The 24,507-nt window shown below is 48.6% G+C and overlaps 1 protein-coding gene across 1 annotated transcript in view; it reads left to right on the top strand.

Annotated features, from left to right (window-relative positions):
- PUSL1 (pseudouridylate synthase-like 1) overlaps positions 1-24,507 on the top strand; it is a 57,412-nt gene that overhangs the window by 16,621 nt on the left and 16,284 nt on the right. The window contains 2 exon segments of the mRNA XM_019541739.1: positions 11,834-11,983; positions 14,188-14,361. Coding sequence (XP_019397284.1) covers positions 11,834-11,983; positions 14,188-14,361 — 324 coding nt within the window.

Raw genomic sequence — 24,507 nt, 5'->3', positions numbered from 1 at the left:
GCCCCAGCCCCAGCCCCAGCCTGTCTCAGTACAGTCTGCTCCGCTGCTTGACCTGGTGGAGAAAAGTGAAATCAGAATCCCCTAGGATATTATTCTTGTAATGAAATGGGTTGCTTTGCTCAGTGGGGTGGGTGTACAATTCTGCGTTCTTATACCAAGTGGGTGATGACCAGAGAAAGGAGAGCACAGCTACAGCAATAAGCACAGTGGAAAAATCCATATAGAAGAGAATAGGATGTCTGGCAGTTTTTCTTTTTCTCTCCCCCTCCCTTCTTCCCCCATTACAGTTATTACTAGTTCTCATAGAATCACAGAATTGGCTTATTTTGGGCAAAACCCAAGTCTAAACACCCACCCTCCAAGGCATTACTGCTGGAAAAAAACTATCATTAAACCGACAGCTTTTATCAAGAAGTTTCTTCAGTTACATAAGCAGTTTCTAAGCTGTATGAATTTTGTGTCTTTTCAAAGGACTGGATAAACTCAGTGTTCATCTGCTTCCTTCCTAAATAGTGCGGTTTTACTGTCCTCCATTAAATAGCTGGACTATTCCTCCCCAGAGGCAGATGCATTTAATAATTGCTGAGTAAACTCTACAAGAGATGTTTATCCTGCCTTTTGGGGATTGTTTTGGGAGCAAAAACCCAACAAATTCATCCTCAAATGGAAATAAGATATTTGTCTCCACTCCTTTCCCTTATTCCTTTGTTTGTCTGGCCTATTTAGATTGTAAATAGGATTAGATTTAGATCTTAAAGTGGGCAGGGATTGCTTCCTATGAACAAAACCTTGTGCAATGAAGTCCTGCTGGGTTTTGTCTCAAGGGACTGCCACAATTAATAATATACCAAGGGACTTTATGACTTAAAATAAGCATGTCAGAAGTGGAGTAACTCGTCTAAGGTATTTGGGCCAGGGCCTGAGATCTGAATGAAGTGCAAGATGTCCATCAGGGTGAAGATCAGTGTGGCGTGTCCCATCACATCACTGTGACCCACCCCCTCTCTGGCAGCATGAAACTAAACAAAGGGTAGATTACAGGGGCGAATGGCAGAGCCAGCAGGCCCAGGACAAAAAGCAAATCCTGCTGTGTTTTCAGAGGTGAGGGATTGTTGGTAAGAACAGCAACAGTATTGTGAAGCGCCCCTCTTCTGCCAGCCCACGCTCTTTGCTTTTTATGTCCTAATCTCTGGTTTGTATAGCAAGGCCCAGTCCACATGCCAGCTCAGCACAGCCTGGGCTTTCAGGGCTGATGTCACCTGTGCATCTGCCCCGAGCATAGGGCATCGCACCCAGTTGCTGGGAGTCGGGGAATGCCTCTGAATTGTGCTGGCTCTGAAGGCTTTTGTGTTGTTTGTGCACGTGTATGGAAGGGGGAGGTAGCACGTGGCAGGTATTTTAATGCCACTTGTTTTTCCCATTGGGATTTTCAGGATTATGCTGTCCCATACCAGGGGCTTGCTAGGGCTCAGGAAATGCTGTCCTGTGCTGACCAGAACAGTGAAACACAGGGAACGTTTTGCACACACTGGTGGTGTGGTCATCGCAGGCTGCCCTTGTTTCACAGCTGAGATGGTCAGACAGACGGAGATCAGGGCCTGGCTGAGGAGGATCTGCTCACCCAGAGCTCTCACCGTCTTCCTCTGGTGTAGGTGCTGCTCAGTGCCCCTGCAGATTGGGGCATGACAGCTAGACTCTCACTGGTGTTTAAGCACTGTGAGATGCAGAAAGACACTGCTTAGAAGTTTCCAACGTGCCCATGCAAGTCAGATGCCCAACTCCCAGGATTTCAATTAGGCACTTCCGCCTACATCCTGAGCCCGTGTTGGAGCCAGAAGTAGGCCAGAGGGGGTCCTGGTACCAAAGCCTGCTCCTTCTGTTTCTGGCACTGGCCAGGAGGGAGGGCTCTCTGCTTCTCCCTGCTCCTGTTCCTGGTGTCATGGTTGCTGGAGCTTGGTCTGCTGCAGTGCTGGTCATGGCTCAGTTCCCCAGGGCTTGTCCTTGGTGATGCTGGCAGGGAATTTCCAGCTGTGGCTGTAGCCATGCATGACCCCTCCATTGTGCCTTGCAGTTAGAGCTGCCCACTTGCCTTCTAAATTCAGTGACTGGTCCTAAATCATGCTTGCCGCACCATTGCCTACCCATGGACAGTGAAAGCTCTCTTAGTCTCTAAGCAGGAGAAGTGCTGATGCTTGAAGCTCCCATGGCCTTCAGGTGGTCAGCACCTCTCAGGATCAAGCTCAGGCCCTGGCTTTGCTTTATTCTTGGAGCTGCATGACTGATGCTTTGTCTTTAATACAGTGAGGCCTTTTGTCTGAAGACTCTTGGCTTAGTTAATAAATGGAGCCACGGCATCTGCAGCATCCGTCTCAGAGCCAGATGCAGGCTCCTGCCTCTGAGCCAGTGCCATGGTTTCTGCTGGAGAGTAGAAAGGAAAATTAAGTTGAATCCTTGGAATTTGGGCTGCACTTCTATAGGGGCAGCAGGGGGAAGTGCTGGAAGGGCCTTTTCATTAGAGGCACAGAGCTCATTTTAACCACTTTGAACTATTTTTTGAGGGGTTTGCTGCTCCTTTGCTGACATTTTGGAGGTCTTTTGGAGAGGTGGCCAAGCAGTCCCCATGTACCCACAAAGACCCCCCTGCTCTCTCATCCTTTTTGCCTACCTTCCTGCCTGCTGTCTTGTCAGGATCAGCTTAGCCTTTGTCACTGCTGTTCCTTTTAAACACCTTCAGATAGTGTCCACGGTCCATCCCAGTCCCTAGAAACACTCTTTCCAGGAGATCATGTTCAAGCAGCCAAGTCCAGCTGTCCACTCACTCTCTTAAACTCAAAAAGAAAACATGATTTTTTTTTTTTTACCTGCGTGACACAGCAAAGCAATGACAGACTTGATTGAAAAGATGCAAAGCAACAAAAAAAAAGCAGGAACAAGTTCAATTTTGAACCTCTCCGCCCCTTTATAGCTCTCAGCTGTACTGCAAAGAGCCTACGCATCTTTATAATTTCACTAGTGGAAACCTCCAGCCAGACAGATTGGCAGTGGCTGTGGTTACCTTTTGGCCTGCGAATTCACAGTGGGAGGCCAGCACATGAAGCAAGTATCTTGCAACCCAGCTGCAGTTACGTGTTTAACATCTGTGCGGAACTGTCCCCCGATAGCTTTCACCTTGTACAACATATGTAAAAAAGAGCCCAGCACAGCTGCATGGCAGAGCTCGGACAGGGTTTGGGTTCTGATTACTCTCTAGTTTAGAGAACAAAATGCCGTGACTTGGAGTTTGACTTATAGTTTCAGACTGAAAACTAGGCTGGGACACAAGTGGTTTGGAAGCCAGCTGTGGCCTGTCCTCGCAAGCAAGAGAGAGCATGGATATGAAACTGGAGTTCACAAATGGATGACAGTCTGGAACGATCTGTTGGGGGCAGCAGTCATTTGGGAAGTAGACCTCAGTGAGTTTAAGGCCCAAGGGACCCTCAAACCATCTAGTCTGCTGTCCTCTGTAACACAGCCATTCAGCTCCTCCAGTATAATTGTGGGTCCTATTGGGTTCACTTTTAATGGCCCGGAGAGTGAAAAGTACCAATGTGATCCTGTCACTGTACAGCCTTAAACAGTTGAGTAGGATTTGGCTTTTAAATACAAAGAACCTAATTTGCTCAGTCCCACGAAAACCATCTTGCTTTAAACAACATTAACCTAGTCATAGCAGCTGATACGGTGGGTTGTTGTCTATGAAAGCTCATGTCTCTCTCAATGAGTCCATCTCCTCTCCTTGGCTTTTGCTGTAAACTCTTAAGCAAGACTTTTCTGTAACAAGGTCCATTATTCCCTTCCCTGTGTTCAGGAAGGAAGCACCTCTCAGTGTTTCCAATAGGAAAATACGGCAAATGGAAGGCGGGGTAGAGGGTAAAGCTTGAAAAGGCATGGCCCATAATCTGTCCTTGCAATTCTTCCCTGTTTTAATTGGGTTTTTGTTGCTAGGGGAAAGGAGCCTGTAAGAAGGGTATTTTCTGTAGAAAAGAATGAGGTAAGTATTGAGATGGGGGAGCTGAAGGTTAGAGCCAGCTTCTGGCGAGCATACGTGGCGCTCTTGGAAGCGCATAGGATCCTTTGCCTAGGTCAGAGGGTGAAATCTGGCCTCTGAGCATTATAAATGAGAGCTCTGGGACTGATGAGATGCAGGATGCTGATATGTTAATGGGAGAGAGAGAAACAGTGTTTTCCAGAACTGGATTTTAATATCTTCAGCTGTTGTCTGAGAGGAGCAGGATGAAGGAATCAGCTTTCAGTCCAGCGGGCTGCCAGAAGTTGTGGTCCAGTCACTGCTGTGCAATTAATAGGTGACCCATGGGCTCGAGCAGCGTGATACTGTGGTGCCTTGCCTTTCTCTAGCACAGTGGTTTTCAACCTTTTTTCATTTGTAGACCCCTTTGGCCATTTTGAATGGAGGTGCCAGACCCCTTTGAATTGTAACCATAAGTATTCACATACTTTTGATTGGTTGTAGTCATCTTTCACAGACCCCTTAGACAAGCTCTGTGGACCCCGGGCATCCATGGACCACAGGTTGAAAACCACTGGTCTAGCACTCTTTAAGAGAGGGAACTGCCCACCCTTTCCACTTCACCTTGGGAAGTTAGGAAGGGGCTTGAGGGAGATCATTTCACCTGCTGTGAAAATGCAGCCCCTTGACAGTGGGAACATGTTGACTGTTTAACGATACAACCCAGAGTCCCTGAATGTATAGAGAGGGCCAACCTCCTGCTTCTCTACAAAGTGCCATGGGCTGTTAACCAAGCGTGGGCAAGATCTCCATCTCCCCTGCACAGCATCATTTCCAGCAGCGCAGCACCATCAAAAGCCATGCAGTGACCCTGGTTAATAGGACTCCAAGGCAAGGACAACAGTAGTCAGCCCAGTACTTTACCTGGTGTCTGCCTGAAACCCCTATTAGGAGACTTCACACCTGCATTTTGCTTTTTCTTTACAGAAGGAGATAATATCCTCCCTTGTTGATATTTTTCCCTTAGCTGAGGCAACCGGGCCTTGCACTTTTAGTACTAAAGGTTCCTAAGTTCAAATCCCTCTGCAACCTTAATGGTTCTAGTTTGCATTAAAAGACAGCATTTAAAAGCTAGGTAGCAAACTTCCTGCAAAAGCTTTTAACGAGACAGAGGCTTCTCTAGCTCATACCTAAAGTGTGTCAGCTGTTGATTTATTTTCCTTACCATGGTTTAATGGATTCAGTAGAAATAAACCCGATGAACTCAGAACTGACAGAGAAGTGACGGACAAATTGCCTCCAGATTTTGGTGTGGGGCTCCAGATGGGGGTGGAGATAAGGGGAGGGATGCCTAGTGTTTGATGATGATGAAAAAAGCTGAGACTTTTCTTCCTTCTTAGCAGAGCAGAGCAGTTCAGACCCCTTCCGTGCACAGGGTGGCCACTGCGGACAAGTTCCCAGCTAGACAGCATCCCAATGGAAGATGGCAGGAGAATCTCAGGGATGGGGAGAACTATTCTCTCCTTGCTTGGCTTATTGGTCTGAGAGAGATGTAAAAACTAGCAACGGGAACTGGAATCTGCAATTCTAGATAGGTCTGATGGAGCGTGGCTTTGACAAGGCTCAGTGATGGCACTTCTTGTCTTTTCCCAGGCTGCACTTCAGCTGCTTTATATTAAGGAGAGTGGTGATGGGCACGAAATGGAGTGGTCTGAGCAGTGGCTGCACCTCCCTCTCTGTAAATATTACTTGCCTAGAAAAATTCTCTCCTAATGCTGAACAGAAAGCTCAGCACTTTCATGTGGTTGGGAGCAGGAGGAGCCGGCGGGGGGGGAAGCCTTTGGAGAACTTACTATTGTTGATAGAGTTTGGTTTCCAAACAGACTGGTGGTGTTATCAGCAGTGAAAGCCATTTGCAGAGCTCACCCTGTGCTGAATGAGGGGTCTCAGAGGCTGCTGCAGCTCCTCCCAGCCCAGAGAGCTGGGGGGCAGATGAAGATCTGCTGCAGAGCTTCCTGACCGGCTACAAATTGATTTGAACACCCCCTCTCCTCCCTTCCTGAAGAGTCTATGCTTTATTGCCTCTCCCAATGGCTTGGTTGAGTGGTGCATGCACTTTCATTGCCATGGGAGTGGATGGGAAAGCAGTGGGATCTCCTTTTAACTGGGCTAGTCACAGGAGCTGCTGTGTGATGCAGCTCAGCTGTGTCCAGAAGGAGCACACCTGGGGTGATCACAGCAGCAACTTATGGCCTTAAGTCTCTGACTCTTACTTAGGCTGTGCTGGAGGGTTTGTAATGGTACTCTGTAGCTGGCCTATCTCCAGGATGCAACAAAGCCAGCTCATCCTGGTGGAGCTCATCTTGCCAGCACAGACATTGTATGTAGGAAGGGAGAATATAGCTGGGCTTATCTGTCCGTGTGGCCGGTTGTGCTGCATGGTCACCAAGCTGTCCTGGTCTGGCAGCAGGACTCAGGCCAGAGTAGGGAGCCGGTGGCCAGGTGCTTGTCACACAAAGGATGTTGCAGAAGCCTGTTCTTTAACCCTGCCTTTATGTCTGTGTAGACCTGGGCACAGCCTTTGCTGGCCCTTGTGCTGGGGTTCATGGTTGCAATCTGCTCTTGTTTCTGTGGCTCCTACCCCTGTGGCAGTGGAGGCTGGGCTGTGGTCAGCTTTAAAGGGATTTTATATGGCTCTTGATCCTGTTATTCCCCAAAAGCTAGTCTGGTTACCGTGCTGTAGCAAGCACCTCATCTCACACAGCTCCATCTCATGCAACGTGCATGTTAAAGAATATCACGCCCACACAGCTTCGCACATATCGCATACATAGGGGAGCCCAATTAAAGTCATCTCTTCCTCCCCAGCCAAGGAGGGTGGCTCCGTGAGGTGTGTTTGCTGGCAGTGGAACGACAACAGAAAGATTGACTTGTTTGCCTTTGCTGCTGGTTTCAGTTCCATGCCTGCTCATTAAAAGCTTCCCGCATGAGAGCCAGGGAGATTTAGCAAGTAAATATGAGCTTTAGATGAAAACAAAGGAAGTTGGGATTTGGTTCATTTGGTTGACTAGCAGCATCTGCCCAGACTGTGCATGTTGCATTAGGATAGATTGGGGATCTTTAAAAATATCCCTTGTGCTTCCTTCGTAGCCACCAAACAAGGCAGCATCTCTCTGAATCAGGTCCTGGTAGCTCTTGGCCCAATTTTACAGGGACTTGTGATTTTTCATGAACACCTTAAGATGTATTACATGGACCCAGTCTCCATACAGGGCTGAGCATCTGCCTTCATAGACCGACTGCCTTTAGGCATCACAAGCTGCGGCCTCTGAAACTGAAACACCCTCCAATCACCAGTCACTTGTGGAAACTTCAGCCCGTGAATTTGACTCTCATTCAGAGTTTCCCATCAGTAGCTGGACTCCTCTTCCCACCAGGGTTAACCCTGCACTCCAGTGGCTAAGGGATGGATCTTGTAAGCGAGTACAGCAGGCACACGGCTTATGACAGGAGGCTCTGATCTCACTGTGACAGCCAGCAGCATGGAGTGCCATTGATCCCAGCAGGGGTCCTAGCTGGACGAGTAATTCCCTATTCCTTATTCCCTTTGCTGAGTCCCTGGCATAAACAGAAAGGTTATTTAGTATTTCAGAACGCCTTAGCAAACACTAAGCCAATTTCTGTGGAAGGGCTGGAGCTGCTCAAACTGTTCGCAATGCTGGCAAAGTTGGCAGATTTTTTGGTATAGAAATTTCAGAGTATTTGGCCCAGAACCCCCTCCCCCTGACCATTTCTTTCCAAGCCACTCTTTTCCTGATCTGAGATTTGAGAGAGAGAACACGCGTTGCATTGGAAGGGCGACAGCTCAGAGGTCTGTGATTCTGCAGTTACCCTGCTGGGTCCCGTGTTCATCTTTGTGTTGTATGCAGTTAGCATCATACACCGGGAGTCTTCCAAGGGGCTGGCCCTCCCTTGGAAGTCCCAAAAGCAAAATGCAGACAGAGCTGTAAAAACTGGACTTTTAGGAATGACTGAAGTAAGGGGTGAGCTAGCGGTCTAGTGGATGAAGTCACAGAAGCCCATTTCCAGCTATGAAGTAACAGGAGTAGCCATTCCTTCTGCAGGGCAGGACCAGGAAGGAAGACTTGGACAGAAGGATCATGTGAGCATCAATAGATTTTTCTGAAAGAACTACTCTAGGAGAGTGCATAAAAGGGTTTTTATTTCTTAATGGTCTGAGCATTAAAAAGCACGGCTCCAGGGGGGAACTAGATGTTTTCAGGGACATGTGCATAGGAGAAAAGAAATGCAATGCTTAATTATGGTTTCAGGGGCTGGCAGAGCCAGAAGGGTCCAGGTTCTGACCCCCCAGCCAGCCTGGGGGGAGGAAGTTTGCATCTCTGTCACCAAGTACTTTAACAGCCACAGCCACTCTCCCCTTAGTTACAGAAAACCTACGTCAGTGCTGCTAGCTCAGCTGTATTCCCTTTCTCTGCTCCAACCCATTTACAGCTAAGGATAGGATCTGGAGGCACTTCATCTGGCAAGAATCCTGAGGGCATGGGAAAAATATTTATAAATAAGCTTATCTAACTCTTGGTCTCAGCGGGCACTGGGTTTTTAACTCCTATCATGTTTGACAACTTATTCTCTTTCATGCCAACCTCTGAATGCCCCTTGCCGGATGCCAGAGGCAGGCAGCACTGATGGAAACCCTGCACGCTGCAGAGAGGCTGCCCCACGTCACCTGGGAGATGGGCAGTAACACTGAGCTCTTCTCCTTGGCTACATATGCCTGCACACTTCCAAAAGGAGACCCATGGCAGGCTTCTTGTGCAGAATAAAAAAGCTGTTGGGTCTAGAGGGGTTGGCAGGAGTGGAAGTCCAGAAGGACAGACCCCTAGGAGAAAAGGCTGAGGTGACGTGTTGTCTGCAGGAGTTTGGTAGACTGGAAGAAGCGGGGAACTCAGCACGAGAGTGAAGAGAGAGCACTGGTCCCACCCCAGCCAGGGAGAGACAAGGGTGCTCTCGCTTTGCTCTTAGCAGAGAGGGAAAACCACACATAACCCCCTCCTCCATCTGAAATGTTACCCCCCTGTCTTATAAACCAGGGCATCCTGTATTGGATCATAATTGCAGCAGTGGGACTCTTTCTCCCCTAGCTGGGTTGCAGTAGGAAATGGAGGACTGCAGGAAGCTGGCTGATTCCTTCCCTGGCATCACACCCCTGCAATCGATGGAGGGTCACTGGGCATGATTTTATGCCGAGTATGTAAAAGCTGGTGATTTCTTGGCGGTTTCTTGAGGACAGTCATCACGCTTTTCCTCCTGGCTCCAGCCAGACTCCATCTAAGGCAGCAGGGCTCTCTGCGTGCTCATAGCCAACTGCAGCAAAGTCATGTCTGTCTTGGAGCAGTGCGGGGGGGAGTGACCTAGTTTCCTGCTATCTCCATCTGCTGCAATGAGCTGATTAATGGCGTTTTGGAAGGAACAAGCCCAGGAGCGTGGTGCGTGGCTCTCTGGATGCCACCTCCTTCGCGGCCTCAATTCCACAAGGCATGGGACACGTGCCTGGAATGGCACAGCAGCCAGAGGGAGTGCTCACATGCTGGGCGGTACGTGTGTCCTGTTGTGCCTGCCCAGACAGGGACTGCAGGAAAACTCACATGGGTGGAAACTTGCCAAGAAGCAAGAGCAAGACTGTATTTATAACAAGATACCTGGTTATTTTTCAGATGCTTTTAGCCTTCTATGTGTGGAAGTCTGGGAAATGGTACCATTGGTGTTGATGGACATCCCCTCCTAACATATATTCATGTCACCGATTATTTCTCCCCAGATGAAGCACTCTGCATTTACCATTAATATATGGGGAAACATGTTGGCCAGCTCTTCAGCGGTCACTGCAGAGAAGCCAGAGATGGAGCAAACCATGGGAATTCATTTCTTCCTCACCCTTGCTTGGAAAGTGCCGAGGCATCCTGTGTAGAAACCGGTTCTGCTCCCTGCACCCCACCCTTCCGTGTGAACAAGCCAGAGATCTTGGTCCTTAGGGCTGTTGAATATAATAGCCTCATCCGTATGCCCGTCATCCTATCCTCCCCCTTTTTAGAAGGAGCCCAAAGCCAGGAAAGACTTTGGGAGCAAAACTGCTTAGAGTCCAAGAGCCAGGCAGAGGTGAGAAGACAGGCATCGAAGTGGTGGGAGCTTTTACAATATCTTGCCTAAATATATAAGATCAGGGGACTGGCAAGTTCAAACACATGTGAGGACAGAGAGATGCAAGGGGATTTGAAGGAAGCAGACAGCAAAAAGGAAATGGTGAGGGCGAGCACAGAACAAGCCTAGAAAAGAACATCCTGAAACTAGGAAGGAAATCCAGCTCCTTCCAGCAGTTTCAGCTGAGGCTCTGTTCAAAGTCAGAGCTTTTTATTTAATATACAAGGCAACAAAACCTGAAGATGTTACCATGGAAACGATGCAGTTAATGGTAGCAGGAGCCGGGACATCTGGTTTTATCATCCAACTGCTCTTGCAGCCAAGCTGGTTCTTTCCTGGGAGCGGGGGAACAGGTTGTGACTTTGGGGGCCCCCTTTATGACTCTTCCTTAGACACATCACGTGGCCATAATCTGTGTGAAAACTTTTGTGCTGGAGGGATCGCCATGCACTGAAATCCAGCGACTGAGAGATCCATTCCTGCAATGGGATCTGCTCAGGAGATCACAGAGGTCTCCCCGTGATTTGTGTGATCCAACTGTGATGGCAGTGAATCAAGAGGAAAGGGAATAGGGCAGTTGAGGGATCAGATAGTTAACCACATCAGTAACGAGGGAGTTAATTGCAGTGTCCTTTGTTCCTGGGACTTACCAGGGATGCCAGAGAAACCAGTAAATTCTTTGTGAAAAACACAAGGCTTCCCTTGATATTTGCAGGAGCCGCTGAACAGTGACCCTGCTGGGGCTGATGGAACATAATAGCTTGCGTTTGGGTAGTACATTTTATCCCAGAGGATCTCCACAAACCGAGTAAACTCCAGCTTGGCTTCTTAGGGCAAAACTTCCTGGTACATGATTCATGCACATGCATGCGGGTGAGTATAAGGACATGTATGCAGAGGTTCACGTACATGCATTCAGTGTCTCCTTCTCTGGTGGAAGAAGCAGCTGTTTAACTGTACTCAGTCACACAATAGTGTAGGCTGAGAAGTGAGAATCATGCTGATTCTCTGATGAGTCTCTTCTTTTTTTTTTTTTAGTGAATTCAGTAAAGATATCATAGTTTAGGGTTTATCTGTTACTGTTTTAGGATAGTGTAGCACTGCTTAAACCTTTCCATGCCCTGAATTGCCCATGGGGCTTCCTGGAGAATCCTGTTCTGTGTTTAATTCTTGGTGGAGAGATTTCTTAGGGTGTGTCTACACGTGCGCGTTTAATGCACATTAGCCCAAATGAAGGTGCATTAAGGGCCCTTAATGCGCCCTTCATGCATCTTAAAAATGGCAATTTAAGGCTATTCAAGCTTAAATGTGATACCTGCATAAAGCAGGTATTAAATGTACACGCAAATAAATCGCATTAGCAAACATGTAGATGTGCTAATATGCACTAACCCGTTGTGTGTCCATTGACTTGGGACTAATTTTAGTACCAAGTCAGTCCACATACCTATGTTAATGTGCATTAGCATGTGCATGTGTAGATGTGCACCTAAGTCACCTTAATGTGCATTAGGCTAATGTGCATTAGGTTTAGGTGGGTGTAAAAGGAGCTGACCAAACCAAAACCAGTGCATTAAAAAGGATTCTGACTCTCTCCTTTCCTTCCAGAATACTGAGTGCTTGTCAGGTGCCCGATGACTTCTATGCATGCTTCTCTGCCTTGTCAAGAACCTATATTTATGGGCTAGTGGTGGGCTGCTCTTACAACTCCCAAACACCTGTGTTTGAGAGAGATCTATGTTGGGTTCCCAGAGGATAGTAAGTATAAACTTCCTGGGAAAACATGTTCTTTGACTGAATGGATGTTCTTCTGTTTGAATGGGATTTTGTTAAAATTTGGAGAGTTTCCAGGTGTGAGACCAGATCCCCAGCTGGTGTGTGTCTGCATTTCAGTGCTGAGGCTAGTGAAACCCTGCTGAGCTACACCGGCAAGGATCTAGCTCTGCATCCCTCTTTCAACAGGATCTGAGTTCACTTCAACGATGGGCTTAGCTTACTAATAACCAACAGCAGAATATCTCCAGTGACTCAGTTCAAAAGCCAAGACCTTGTGACCAATGTTCTCAGCAGTGCTAATGCACAGAAAACCACAGTGCAGCTCACCAGAATAACTTTTTGCATCCTCCATAAAAAGTGAGAGTCATCTAAATGGGCATTTTCATTGATCCATACAGCGAATGAAGTATGATAGTCAGTCAAGGCACAGTGATCCCATAAGAGAGGTGGGGTACCAAAAAAAGATTGTCAAGGTTCAAGCCTCCAGCTCTTTAAAAAAAAATGTTTTTTGTTTTTGCCTCTGAAGATCACCGCAGTTCTTTTCCCTGGTTACATTATGTAGTGCTGGGTACCAGAATAATGATGAGTGAATGGCACAAGCCAGCGACTGGAGCACTAGGTGCAACCCAGTCTTTTTATGCTACCCTACAATAACAACAGTGGGTATAGTGCTAGCCAACAGGCCCAGGGTAGTGAAGGAGTTATTGCAACTTAGTGCTGCTTGGGAGCACTTCCTAACTTAGTGCCCCTTAATAATGTAGCAGTGAATGTGCAGTAGGGGATAAAAGTGGTGCTGAAGGAACAAGATGCCAGGTTCCAACTTTTAAGGCATTAGGAACAGCAGATTAAGCAAACATTGATGAAGAGAGCCTGACATTATCTTTTTTTAACCAGGATATACTGAAATAATTATACATTCAAGACAAATGGAGATTTTTCAGGACTTTGTAGTAAAGTTGTTTTATAGTTTCTGAGCCAATTACAATAGTTTGGCCACCACTAATGGAATAACTTCACATTTTTTTCATTACCAGCAACAATCCCAGAAGTTCCAGCAGAGGAATGAAGATAACATTGTCCCTACATTAAATATGTGGGTTTCTTTTCTGTAGGCTACGAAGGGGAAAAATCTACTTGAAATTGTTAAATTATATGTTGCATGCATCATAGACCCTAATCTTGGGTTTTATGAAATGCCATTTAATTTAGCCCAGATGCTGCAGTTAAATTTTCTTAAATGGCAATACCACACAATGGGTAGGGACAGCATGTAACAAACTCTGAGTGGGAGGCAAATTACTAACAGGACAAATCCTTACTCCAGATGAAAGCAGGGGGAAATTCCCACTGGCTGCACAAAGAAACTGAATTAGCCCATAAAACCCCCCTGGTCCATAAGTGTATTTTACGGAGGTGATTAGGTTAAATTCCCTTAACCTGACTCCGATCCCTTTACCACCAGTAACAATGTTAAGAGCTGTTTGGGACTCATTTTAACTGCAGGAAATTTTAATGAAAAAGGTCTTTGTTGAAATGTGTCAGAAAGTGTTTGGATTTTTGTTGGAAAACTAAAACATTTCCACCCAAATCAAAAAACGTACTGCTTTTTCAACAATAAATAATTAAAAAAAGATTGAAAACAGACACGTTCTGTGATAGCTTCCATTGGGGTAAAATAACCTCCCCCCAAACCCTTTTAATAAAAAAACTGAGATTTTTTTCTGAGCTCTTGAGAGTTGAAGGGTGATTGGAAGACTTTGTTTGGCTTTCTGCTCTTCATGATATTTCTTCAGGAAAGATCTGTCTAAGATGCTGCTTGGACAGTTTTAATGGGAATACCTGGACACAGAAGTCATCAAAATCCTTGGATAGATACTCCCATCTCCCAGGTTACAGGCTGTTAGAGGGGGGCAGAATTCACATCTGGATCTAGACTCTGGACATCCCTGGCATCAAGGCCGTCCCGCACTTCAGTGTTTGGTTTGGGCCGTTACAGGATAACCAAACTCTCTCTTTCCTAGAAAAATTCTGGGCTATTTGAGCCCGGGACATGGGTTTGGATTCATTTTCCAACTGAATTGAACTTTGACCCCAATGACACTGATGATCAAAACCTCCCCTGGCCACAGACCTGCCTCCCGCCTCCTTCTTCTGGTTCTTATACCTGTGTCTTTATGTTATTGCAGCCATCTGAATGTGCCGGCCGCGCAGCAAGCTGTGCAGTTCCTGCTGGGCACCCCCGATTTCAGCACTTTCCGCTCCATCTGTGCCACCACGCCTCCCGAGTCCCCAGTTAAAACCTTCATTCACGTAGACATCAGACCCTTTTCCAGCTTCCTGTCGTACCACTACATACAGAGGTAAGACTCCAGGGAGCTTCTTTGATCATTCACATTGACTCAAGACCCTAGTCCTGCCAGGAGACAGATTTTTCTGCTCCTTCCTCGGCTTTGCCCAAAGGCTGCACATACAGAATCCACCCAGCGGCAAAGCCCTACTTTGGCTGACTCTGCCATTCACTCTGGCCTAGTTTGTTACTGTTGACTTCCCCATGGAGCCGTGTGATTGTGGGTTGAGGATTGGGGAACCCAGAAGTCTTTTGATTGCCGTGAAACAGAAAATGTTTCAATTCTCAGTGGCCCTCAGAGCCTGTGCTGAGATGAAGGGGATAGATCAATGGTGCCTCGACTGCAGCTGCCAAGCCACGTGTGTCTTCTGCGTGTCATCTTTGGCTTTGTGCGGAAAATGCTCTCAAAGGCTTTCGTTTGCTGCACGCCTTGGATTCATCTTTCTTGCACTTGGTAAACACCAAAGAGGCTTACTGCTTCTGAAATCTTATCCCCTGCTGGGCGATGCATGAGTTAAACTGATGCCCTGCAGTTCTTGTGTCCTTTGAACTGGGGTGTGTTTGCCACAATTTGCCTGGACAAGTTTGTGTTTCTGTGGCCCTTTTGACTAAAACTGAGTCAGACAGGACTGAGAATCGCTGGGCTAGATCCATCCTCTGTTTAGCTCAACATCCAGGCTGCTGCATTGAAAAGGGTGGGAATCTTCCTGGAAGGGCACTGAAAATGCTTTAAGGAGGCCCCAAACTCTTCCCTGCTGCATATGGGGCTTTTGTGGTCCTGGAACTGCAGTGCACAGCACTGCCCACTGGATGCCAGCTTAGCCTTTTGCCACTGCTTGGCTCTTGCAAAGTGTGGGTACAACCTAAATGCCCTTCCCCTAGGGAGAGTGGGATCCTCCTCAGCAGAGGAAGGTGCTTTCTTTCACTCTTATTGGTTTGTCTTTCAAAAGCAAACTGTGCTGTTTTGTGTTTCATAGCCATATTTTCCTGGTTTCAGAGGAGGAGGAAGCCCCCAGCTTTGCAGAGAGACCCTCCAGTAGATTCCACTACCCTCCAAGCCGTCGGTACCAGTAAGTACCATCCTCTGAGCACTGCTGACCACTCACTGCTGCTTGCAAATAGTCCACTGTTGTCTCTCGCTCTCTGCCTCAGTAACACACGTTGCCAGCGGCATCAGAGAAAGAACTAAGGACACTTGCAAGCAGCATCTGAGTGCATGCTTAGCAGCTTTTTCCCACCCCCTTGTTTGCATTGCAGGCTGGGAGGGAACAGCCTGCTGTTTCATTCATCATACCATTTACCAGGTTTGCTGATGAGTCAGACCCCTGGGATGGTCAGCTGTGTGCTCGACTCCAGACATCAGAACGTGTGGGGGTTTTGCATCCCTCATCCTCTGCTTTTAAAGAGGGAAGCCTCAAACCACCTTGAAAAGATTCCTGGTGCAAGTTGGTTTGCCTTTGTTTTCATAGGGTGCAAGATAAGTAAGACCGTAGCTGTTGCCTGGGTCAGGTAGGTTAACCCAAATAGGATTGGGCTCTATCAGGCTGCACCATTACTGCCACCTCTCACTCCTCCCGGCAGGACATGATGTGTATGCTCAGGAACAGCACTACAGGGTGAAACACCCAGGTCTCTAGGATCCCCACTGCGAAACCACATGCCTTAGAGCAGGGGTGGGCAATTATTTCGGCTGCAGGACCGCTTAATGAATTTTAGTGAACTGTCAAGGGCCTCACACATAAAATCTTTCAGAAGATAATCATTTTAACAAATTATAGGTTTAAAAAAATCATATACAAAAAAAGTCAAATATCTACTGTAACGTATTTTAATGTTATCTCAAAAAATAATTTTTGTCCTGATTTATGTTTTTCGAGTAGTGTATATAGAGGTGATTGGATAACAGCTCAAAGTAGAGTCTTACTCTTGTATGTTGGGGGGGGGGGCTTGATGTGTTTGTGGGGCAGCTACGTCCCAGGAGCCAGTCACAGATGGGGGAGGAGGAGAGGGGCCACATGCAGCAGAGGTCACCTGGCCGGTGCAGGTGCAGGTGAGGTCCATGCACCCCCCCATCCGGTCTGCGGCTGCCCCCGCAGCACTCCACGTGGGGCCGAGCTCCACCTGCTCCTGGCTGGGGCAGCCCACACTGCGCTCCCACCTGTGTCCGCTGGCCCTGGCCAGTGTGCACAGCTTCCCAGCGGGGCTGCAGCACCTGGGTACTGCTTAGCTCCCCACACCTCCAGTGCTTCCTCGCCTCCTCCTCCTGTCCCTACTGAGCCACCCTAGGCAGGGGCAAAGCTGCAGCTGCAGCTCTGTGGGTGGAAGGTGGCTGAAAGCTTGAGCTGGAGCCCTGCAAGCTGGGGCACAAACTGTTTGGCTGCAGCTTGTCCCCCATCTCCTCCAACCTAGCTGGGCATCTGCTGCCCACTACTTGCTCCCACAGCTTCCCTGTGCTGCCCGCTGCCCAGAGTGGAGAAGCAGGGGCAGGAGGAGCCACTGGAGGCTGGGGGAGCTGAGCAGTACGGAGGCGGCTGCAGCAGAACCCGGAGCAGCCCCGCTGGGAAGCTGCACGCTGGCAGGGCTGGGGCCAGGGCAGGCGGGAGTGCAGTGCGAGCTGCCCCAGGCAGGAGCGCGTAGGGCTCAGCCCCATGCAGAGCACCGCGGGTCAGATACAGTCAATTGGCAGGCACTCACCCATGGGCCAGATCCAATCAGTTGGAAGCCGGATTTGACCCATGGACCATATTTTGCTCACCCTTGCCTTAGTGTGCTTGCACCACATACTGTGTTGTAAAAGTAACCAGGCTAGCAGGTAACTTGGGGAGCTGGGAGCTGCCTTACTCTGGTGGTATGGAGCTCTTCATGAGCAAATGCACTCTTCCAGTCTGCTTCTCTCGTCTCCGATCTGTGAACCTGTGAGTTTCTAATGTGGGTCAGCTCTTTTTCTCTGTGTGTGCGTGCGCTTGTTTTTAATCTAGCCCTGCTGATTTCAATTTGAAAAGGGACTTGGCAGTTTCTAGTATAACTTGCTACAATCCATCCCATGCGTTGCCAAAATAGTTTGAGCGAACCTAAAAGCTGGAGCAGAAACATCAAACTCGTGGCTGGAGGGATACTTCTGCCATATCCTGTTGACACAGAGTCAAGCTTGTGTTATTTGATGAGTCACTTTCACAATGCTGCACTGTTAATTTATTTAATGAGCATTTAGGATCTGTTGAAAAGAAGCTGATTTCATTGGGATTTAGGTGTTTAATTCCCTTAGACTCCTTTGAAGAGCTCAGAGTTAATGATCAGTCTTAATATTATTTTTTTGCTTTAGGGAAGATACAGAATTCTGCACGTGGCCAGGGAGGGCTGGTTTTGGTAACAGTGAAAGTTAATCTGTAAACAGTTCCCTAGGGGGACAGGTGGAGAAGCAAAACTCAGTACTCACCACTTCCAAACATTGAGCTATGTCCATAAATGAGAGCGCAGCTGGGTGCATTTCTTTATTGATGTATCACTGTGACTTGAACTTGCACAGAGAGGCCCGGGCGTCCGTTTACAGCATATAAAGAGATTTTCAGACTAGTCTAAGGAGATTTATTTTATTTTCGAAGGGTGGAATACAGAGAATGATAAACCATCATCTCCCAGTCAAATAATGCAGCTTTTCTTTCTATTTGTTCCTTCGCTTCCAAACTAAAACCGAGCCTCTGAATTGACCGCTTGTCTGTCTCAAAGGGCAACTGTTGGAACGGTTCCTTCCATCAAACTCTGCATCGTCTGGCAACAGTGGAAGTAAAGTTAATGCTTCATCTGTATGAAACCCTCCTGAATGCAAAGCCATGTTGGAGATTTCATCCCATCACTTATTCCTTGGGAGTAACCGTTCCATCACCTGTTTGTCGATGAATATGCAATATTCATTGCAAGGTGCTGGGTGCTGCAGCCCAGAGTATTGCTGATAAGCAGAATGATGAGTGGTATCAGCAAGAAAAAGAAAGTTCTCCTTGATGACAAAAAATGGGAAAAGTCCAGAGAATTTAATGGAGAAGCAGATTCTTCCCCTAGGTCAGTGATTCTCCATCAGGGTGCTGTGACATCCTGGGTGCCTTGAAATCTGTGGGATGCCATGTAGTGTTAGTACTGTTAGGTGTACAAACTTGATTCAAAGTAAACCCAGAGATTTCAAGCAGGAATCCAAAGTGTTAAAAACATTTTGCCCCATTGTGGGCTTTCTGAGTGCTTTGCAACAGAAGAATTGCTCCTGGTGTTTTGCTGCAGTCAGAGAAAATGAAAACTAAGAGCTGGCATTTTCTGAAGGGTGGCTCAAGTATATCAGCAGGTGCTTCATATCTAAAAAGGTTGAGAACCACCGCTGGAGCGTGTTTCAAATCCTCTCATTTAGCTTAATTGAGAATGCAAGCTCTTCTTAGCAAAATCTATAGACAAGCTCTGAAAACTGACAGAAGGGCTCGTTCTTCTTTCAGGTCTGTAGGTGTAGAGAGTAATTTCTGTAGCTTGATATTGATGTTGTCCTTATTTGTCCTATTTGACTGAGTACAAGGCATCCCCTAGTTCTGATCTGGGAGTTTAAGTTTCTTAGGCAATCCCAGCACAGGTCCCCAGCAATATGGGGAAGGTTTTCAATACAGGTATGTAAAGCCCCAGTTTGGATTAGGACAGATCTTAATGATGTCAGTGCTTTGCTGGATCAGGTTCTTAATGCATTTAAAATTGCACATGCAGCGTACACATGTTCAGCAAGTGCATGACTATATGCACCACACACCTATGTGAAGAGAAAGTACGAGTTGTATAGAAGCGCAAGGGCATTAGTGATATGAGCAAAAGTCTGGGGGCAGGAGCTGAAGTTGGATAAGCAGACATGCATCATCACTGTGGGATGTTAGCTGCAATTTGTCTATAAAACCTGTTAGAAAGTGTCTTGCTGTTCCCATCCGCAAATGTTTCCAAGCAGCCCTCTCCACCCTTCAGCACAGCAATGCCCTGACAATGCCTTATGGGCCTGCACGTGACTTCTCCCACTTGCCTCTTCTCTCTTGGGTTGCATGGGAATGTGTCACAGGAGGCTCCTTGTCCAGTGACTTGCAAACCCAGGCAGTTCTGGGCTGGCCCAAAGGAGAGAGGAACCAGCCAAATGAATTTCTGGTGGTGGCCATACTTTCTTCCCACCCCCATCTGCCTAAAGCACAGATGGTCCAAATCTCCATAGCCGCCCAACATACCAAGCATTTTGCAAGGGTGTGGGAAGAGACCATGGAGAAATAACAGCCACTTGCACACCGAGATCAGCTATCAAGAGTTACTGAGTGGATTCTGGCAGCACTTGGTTGCCTGGGGAAGTTCACCAAGAGAGGCCATGTATCACGTGGCTTTGCGCACACACACAATGCCTACGCAAGATAGCCACGGGAGACTTTGTCCCTGCCCAAGTCCTCCTGTAGCACTGTGGATGTTTCAAGACCTCTTTTTTAACATTTTTAGATACCAGCTCTTTCCTGCCATCAACCCCCAATCTCATGGTGTGAGCTGGAGAGGAGCAGCAGGAGAGAAGCTTTTAGAGCTGTGTCGAGGTGTTCCTCGTGCATTTTAAAAGCCTCTTCAAGATGAGCTTTCTCATAAACTTTTGGGAGATAGGGGTATGTATGCAGAACAGAAGGCATGTCTGAACTCAAATTAGCTAGCCTGGGTTAAATAGCAGTAAAGTCAAGGTAATGTGGGCTTTAATTCAGATTGATAGCTTGGGTTTGAACCTACAGGGAGTTCTGGGGTTGAACTCAATCTGTTAGGCCCAAGCTAAAGCCCAGGTAGCCTTATCTTCATCATAGCTTCAACCCGAGTTAAGCACACACTGCATTTTGTACCGTGGACCGTGCCGGATACTGGATCCCTCTGCTATGTTTGGTTTTCATTGAACGCGCGTGGGCTGCATTGCGTGCGCGCTCTTCGGAGCCGGGTTGTATGCTCCGGCTTGCTGCAGAGCCTTGTGCTGTGTGCGCTGGGTGCTGTGTCTCTGCAGAGAAGGAAGGTTTGCTCTTGAAGCTTAGCTCCCGAGCACCGAGTTGTATACACAGATTGGTTGCGAGCTCTGGGCCTTTGGCCTCTGTGGGGAGGGGGTTGTGAACCTATATGGGGGAATGGGCCAAGGCAGGCTCTGTTTCAAGCACCATCAGTGCTTCCCCCAATCGCTTTTTGAACCTAATTGCAGGGGCTGTTACTATGCAAGCAGCAGGATTCAGGGAGGAAGAGGAATGTTGTATTGACTGATGACTGAACCAGTCTCAGTTTAGCCATATCCCAGGCTCTCACCCCTGGCTGGGAATGCCTCTGTCATTGCAGGCATATGGATTCCCTCTGCATGTCAATCAGTCTGCTGACAGGCTTGCTCCGGCCTTTCCAGCAGCGTGCGGAGGTTGCAGCACAAATTGCTAAGTGATGAAACACATTCCCCAAAGCCTGCGGTGATCACGTAACCTTGCTCCATCTTTGTGAACCATTGTACGCCTGGGTAAGAGAAGTGAAATTTAAGACACCCAAAGCCCTTGGCAACAGTAGAAATCACCCGTACAGATCCAGTGGGGATTGCTCATCACCCCACATCTCCAGGGTAGATGAGGTGACTTTAATTTGTGAGTGGAAGCTCAACAAAATGCTACTGGTTGGCTAGGAGAAACATTATTGACATTCATTTGTCTGCTCTCAGACTGTGTTATTCAGGTGCAGAATACTGCACCCCTCTATGGGCTTGGTCATTGCACAGCAAACTAATGGACACCCAACTGCATGCTGCAATGCGTTTTCTCAGGCACATTGTGCCCCATGGTTACCAGTCCTCAGTAACATTGCCCCCTTCCCTCTCCACTGCACAAATGCTAAAATAAATTTACTAGCCAGGCTCCTTGATACTCCTACGCTGCCAGTGCATTGGGACATACTGCACTCACCCATAGCTCAGCTCTCATTAAGACACCCAATATGGTCCACCCTTTCAAAATCCTTTGATTTTTCCTTACTTGATGGCACGAACAATGGTCAGCACAAGCACCAATCAGTCACGGCATCATCTCTGACCCTACAGTTAGTCAACCTGGATTTAACTGGCCACGCCATTACTGGGCACTTGTCAACCATTTTCAAACCAGATAGGGTCACCGTGCCTCAGATCTATACCAATGGGGACCTTTGCAATAACAACAAATACCCTTGTGGACAAATTCAAACCATGTCCCACATTGTTGACTCGTGTCCATTTACAACGCTACCTGGTGGCCTTCCACCTCTTCACATTGGTGACAATATCGCCATAAGATGGCTGAAACAATATGCTGAAATGGCGTACATTAAATAAAATAACAACGCTACTGACAGCAGAAACTATAGAGTTTGGACAGGCGGAAAGTGGGGCTGTCATCCCACTCGACCACAACACTGAAGTTAAGGCCCCTGCCTTCACCAAAAAGCAAGTGACTGTGACTTCCCATCCCTTCTGCAAGAGGCTTCTCCTGTGACACAGCCACGCTCCAACCTCCTGCTGGAGCCGTGGGTCAGTGCCGGCTCTGGGGGGATGCTCCACCTGCAAGCCATGCACCTTGAGGCCTGTTGGGGAAAGCTGCCCCTTGCTGTTGCTCTGACTGTCGCACAGAGGTTCCTCACTGGGGCCATGGCCTCAAGCCAAGCTGGACGGTTACTGAGCACTGGATTTGGATGCAGTTTAGACTGCAGCTGCTCTAGTGCAGAATGGCATCGTTCTGCCCTGCAGCTGCCAGGGAGGAGCTCTTAGAGCCGCACTGAGATTTCCAAATTCCTGTCTGCCACCGGGGGCTGGCACTCGTCTCTTCCGCTAGCCAGGGGCAATTAATCAGGTAGATGGGAAAAGCCCCTTTCTTATGCATCCCAGGGATCCGGTGAAGTCTGCCTGTCTCTGCTTATCAGCCACCCAGCTGGCGGTACTTATGCAGATGTTCAGCCAGGCATGGGCTATAATGAAGAACATAATAGCAGCTCTATTTGCTGCAGTAGCTGTTCTGGGGCAGGTGCGCCGTGCTTCGCTCTGCAAAACACAGAGAGTGTCCAGTCAAAGAGGCTGCAGCCTTCCCCTGCGCTTTGCATTCGCCTCCCCACTTCAGCGGCTGACCGAACCGGCGCGGCTGCAGTTTGCATCCCAGCTTCTTGGCAGGACAGCTCGTTTCCTTGGTCCTCCTGCGTGACACGTCTCTGCCTGCCTTGGGGCTGGCTGGAGATTAGGTCTGAACTTAGGCTACAAGGGCTGAGGACTCCTAGGTTTGATTCACATTGGCTGCTGCTTTTTACGGCAGAGAGCAGTCCAGATGATCTACATGTTGCCTCAATGGATACAGAGCAGGGCAGTAAATTTGCAAAGGCAGGGCTCTCGGCACAGCCACGTTGCCTTGTGTGAGTCGGCATGCAGCCAGGATCTGCATGGAGTCTGGGCAAGCGCTGGTGACAGTGAGGTTCAGGAGGTAGCAAACACGCAGCCAGGCTGAGGCAAGAGAAGAGGTTGAGGGAAACTGGAAGCGTTGTGTAAAGACGATGCTCTCAGAACGGGCGTTGTGGGCATTGCCATGTCGGGGCACTGGTTTATAGCACTCACAGGCTGCATCCTGTTCAGATGGCTTCTGGACGGCCCCAGTTCATAGTTACCACACACTCAGTTCCATGCTTGGCAGCAGAATAGGCCAAATCCTGTTATAATTCATTGGCCCAGCCCAAAACAGTGCTGTCCAGGCTGCGGTCCCTCCTGGATTTGGGCAGATGATTACAGCTTGGATTATTCATGGCCCCGACTTGCCTCTTCCCTCTTCCCCTTGTCCTGTTTGCTTTTGTTCTCCTGATTCACGGCAGTTTCCACCCCCTCGTTGTTGCAGGCCAAGATTTATAATGGCCTTGCAGGCCACGCCAGTGCTGCGGCTTAGCAGGGGCTTGCAGGGAGAGAGACACGCAGGTCCTGAGTGCCTGGCAAAGCCCTGCTGTCTCAGAGGAGAGTGCAGCCGCAAAGGATGAAACCGTTTCAAAGCACAAGGCTCTGGTCAGTCGCTCAGCCCCCAGCCCGGGCAGGGAAGGGCTAGCTAATGCAATAGAAACAGCACCCCCAGAACCAAGAGCCCTTGTTGGGAGCAGCGAACGCTGCAGGGAGATGGGGGAGCTGGGAGCTGTGGTTCAGCGGAGAGCCAGGGAGCCTCTGCTGTGAGCATCTCAAGCTTGGCGGCGATGGATCCTGCTGAAGGTCTGGGAAGAGGGGAAAAGGTTTGTTTTGTCTGCTAGCAGGGCTCCCTGCCCTGTCTCTCCTCTCCCCTGGCCGTCGGGATGGTTTTGAATTCCGTCCTCGTCCTTATCGGAGCCGAACGCCAAACCCGCCTGCTCCTTGCCCTGGACCTGAAATGCAATATCTCCCTGCTCAGCGCTCTCCTAGGGTGAAAATCAAAGGCAGAGATGGGAGCGCCACCATAGGTCTGCTGTGCTGCAGGGCAGGGCCCGAGGCTGCCTGTGTCCAGCCCTTGGGTGTCACCCCCTTGCCTTCGAGCACGCTGTCCCCATGAGCAGGAGGGCCTGCCCAGAGAGTCCCCAAAGCCAGCTCCGGATCTGATTAATCCCTGCCTGTCCCCCAAGCAGACGGTCAGAGCTCAATCCCTCTGTGCTGCCTGATCTGCCTGGTTAGAAATCTCAGGGAGCCAAGGAGGGCACGGCGTGGTTCTCGCTGGCTCCTCAAAGTCCCCCATCATTAGCGATAAGAGCCAGGAGGGTAGGAGTGCTGACCATCACCTGCCACCCAGGGTCGGTGGTGGGCCGATGTGTGAGACCTCGTGGTACCTTTGGGGCACAGCCTCTTGTAGGATGTCAGCCAGGCTAATGTCAGATAGACACTGGAAAGGGAGGGGAAACCAAGAAGTTTGTACCCCTTTAAGGGTGGAGGGGTTGAGGTGCTGCTGTTTGTATTCCAGTTGCACTTGGAGGCTGCATTTGAGACCCTGCCTGCTGCTGTACAGACACACGAGGGCACAACCATGCCAAAAACGTATCAGGGTGTTAAAGGGAGCAGGGCTTTACTGCAAGACAGCTGCCCCTGTGTCCACCCTTACCTCTGTAGCAGCCTTCAACGCCCTGCAGGGCGGCTCCAGAGAGGATGGAGTTG

The sequence above is a fragment of the Crocodylus porosus genome, unplaced genomic scaffold (assembly GCF_001723895.1).
Source record: "Crocodylus porosus isolate Cpor-Errol unplaced genomic scaffold, CroPor_comp1, whole genome shotgun sequence".
Taxonomy (NCBI): Eukaryota; Metazoa; Chordata; order Crocodylia; family Crocodylidae; genus Crocodylus; species Crocodylus porosus.
The sequence above is the reverse complement of the archived record's forward strand: the minus strand, read 5'-3'. Positions and strand labels throughout refer to the sequence as shown.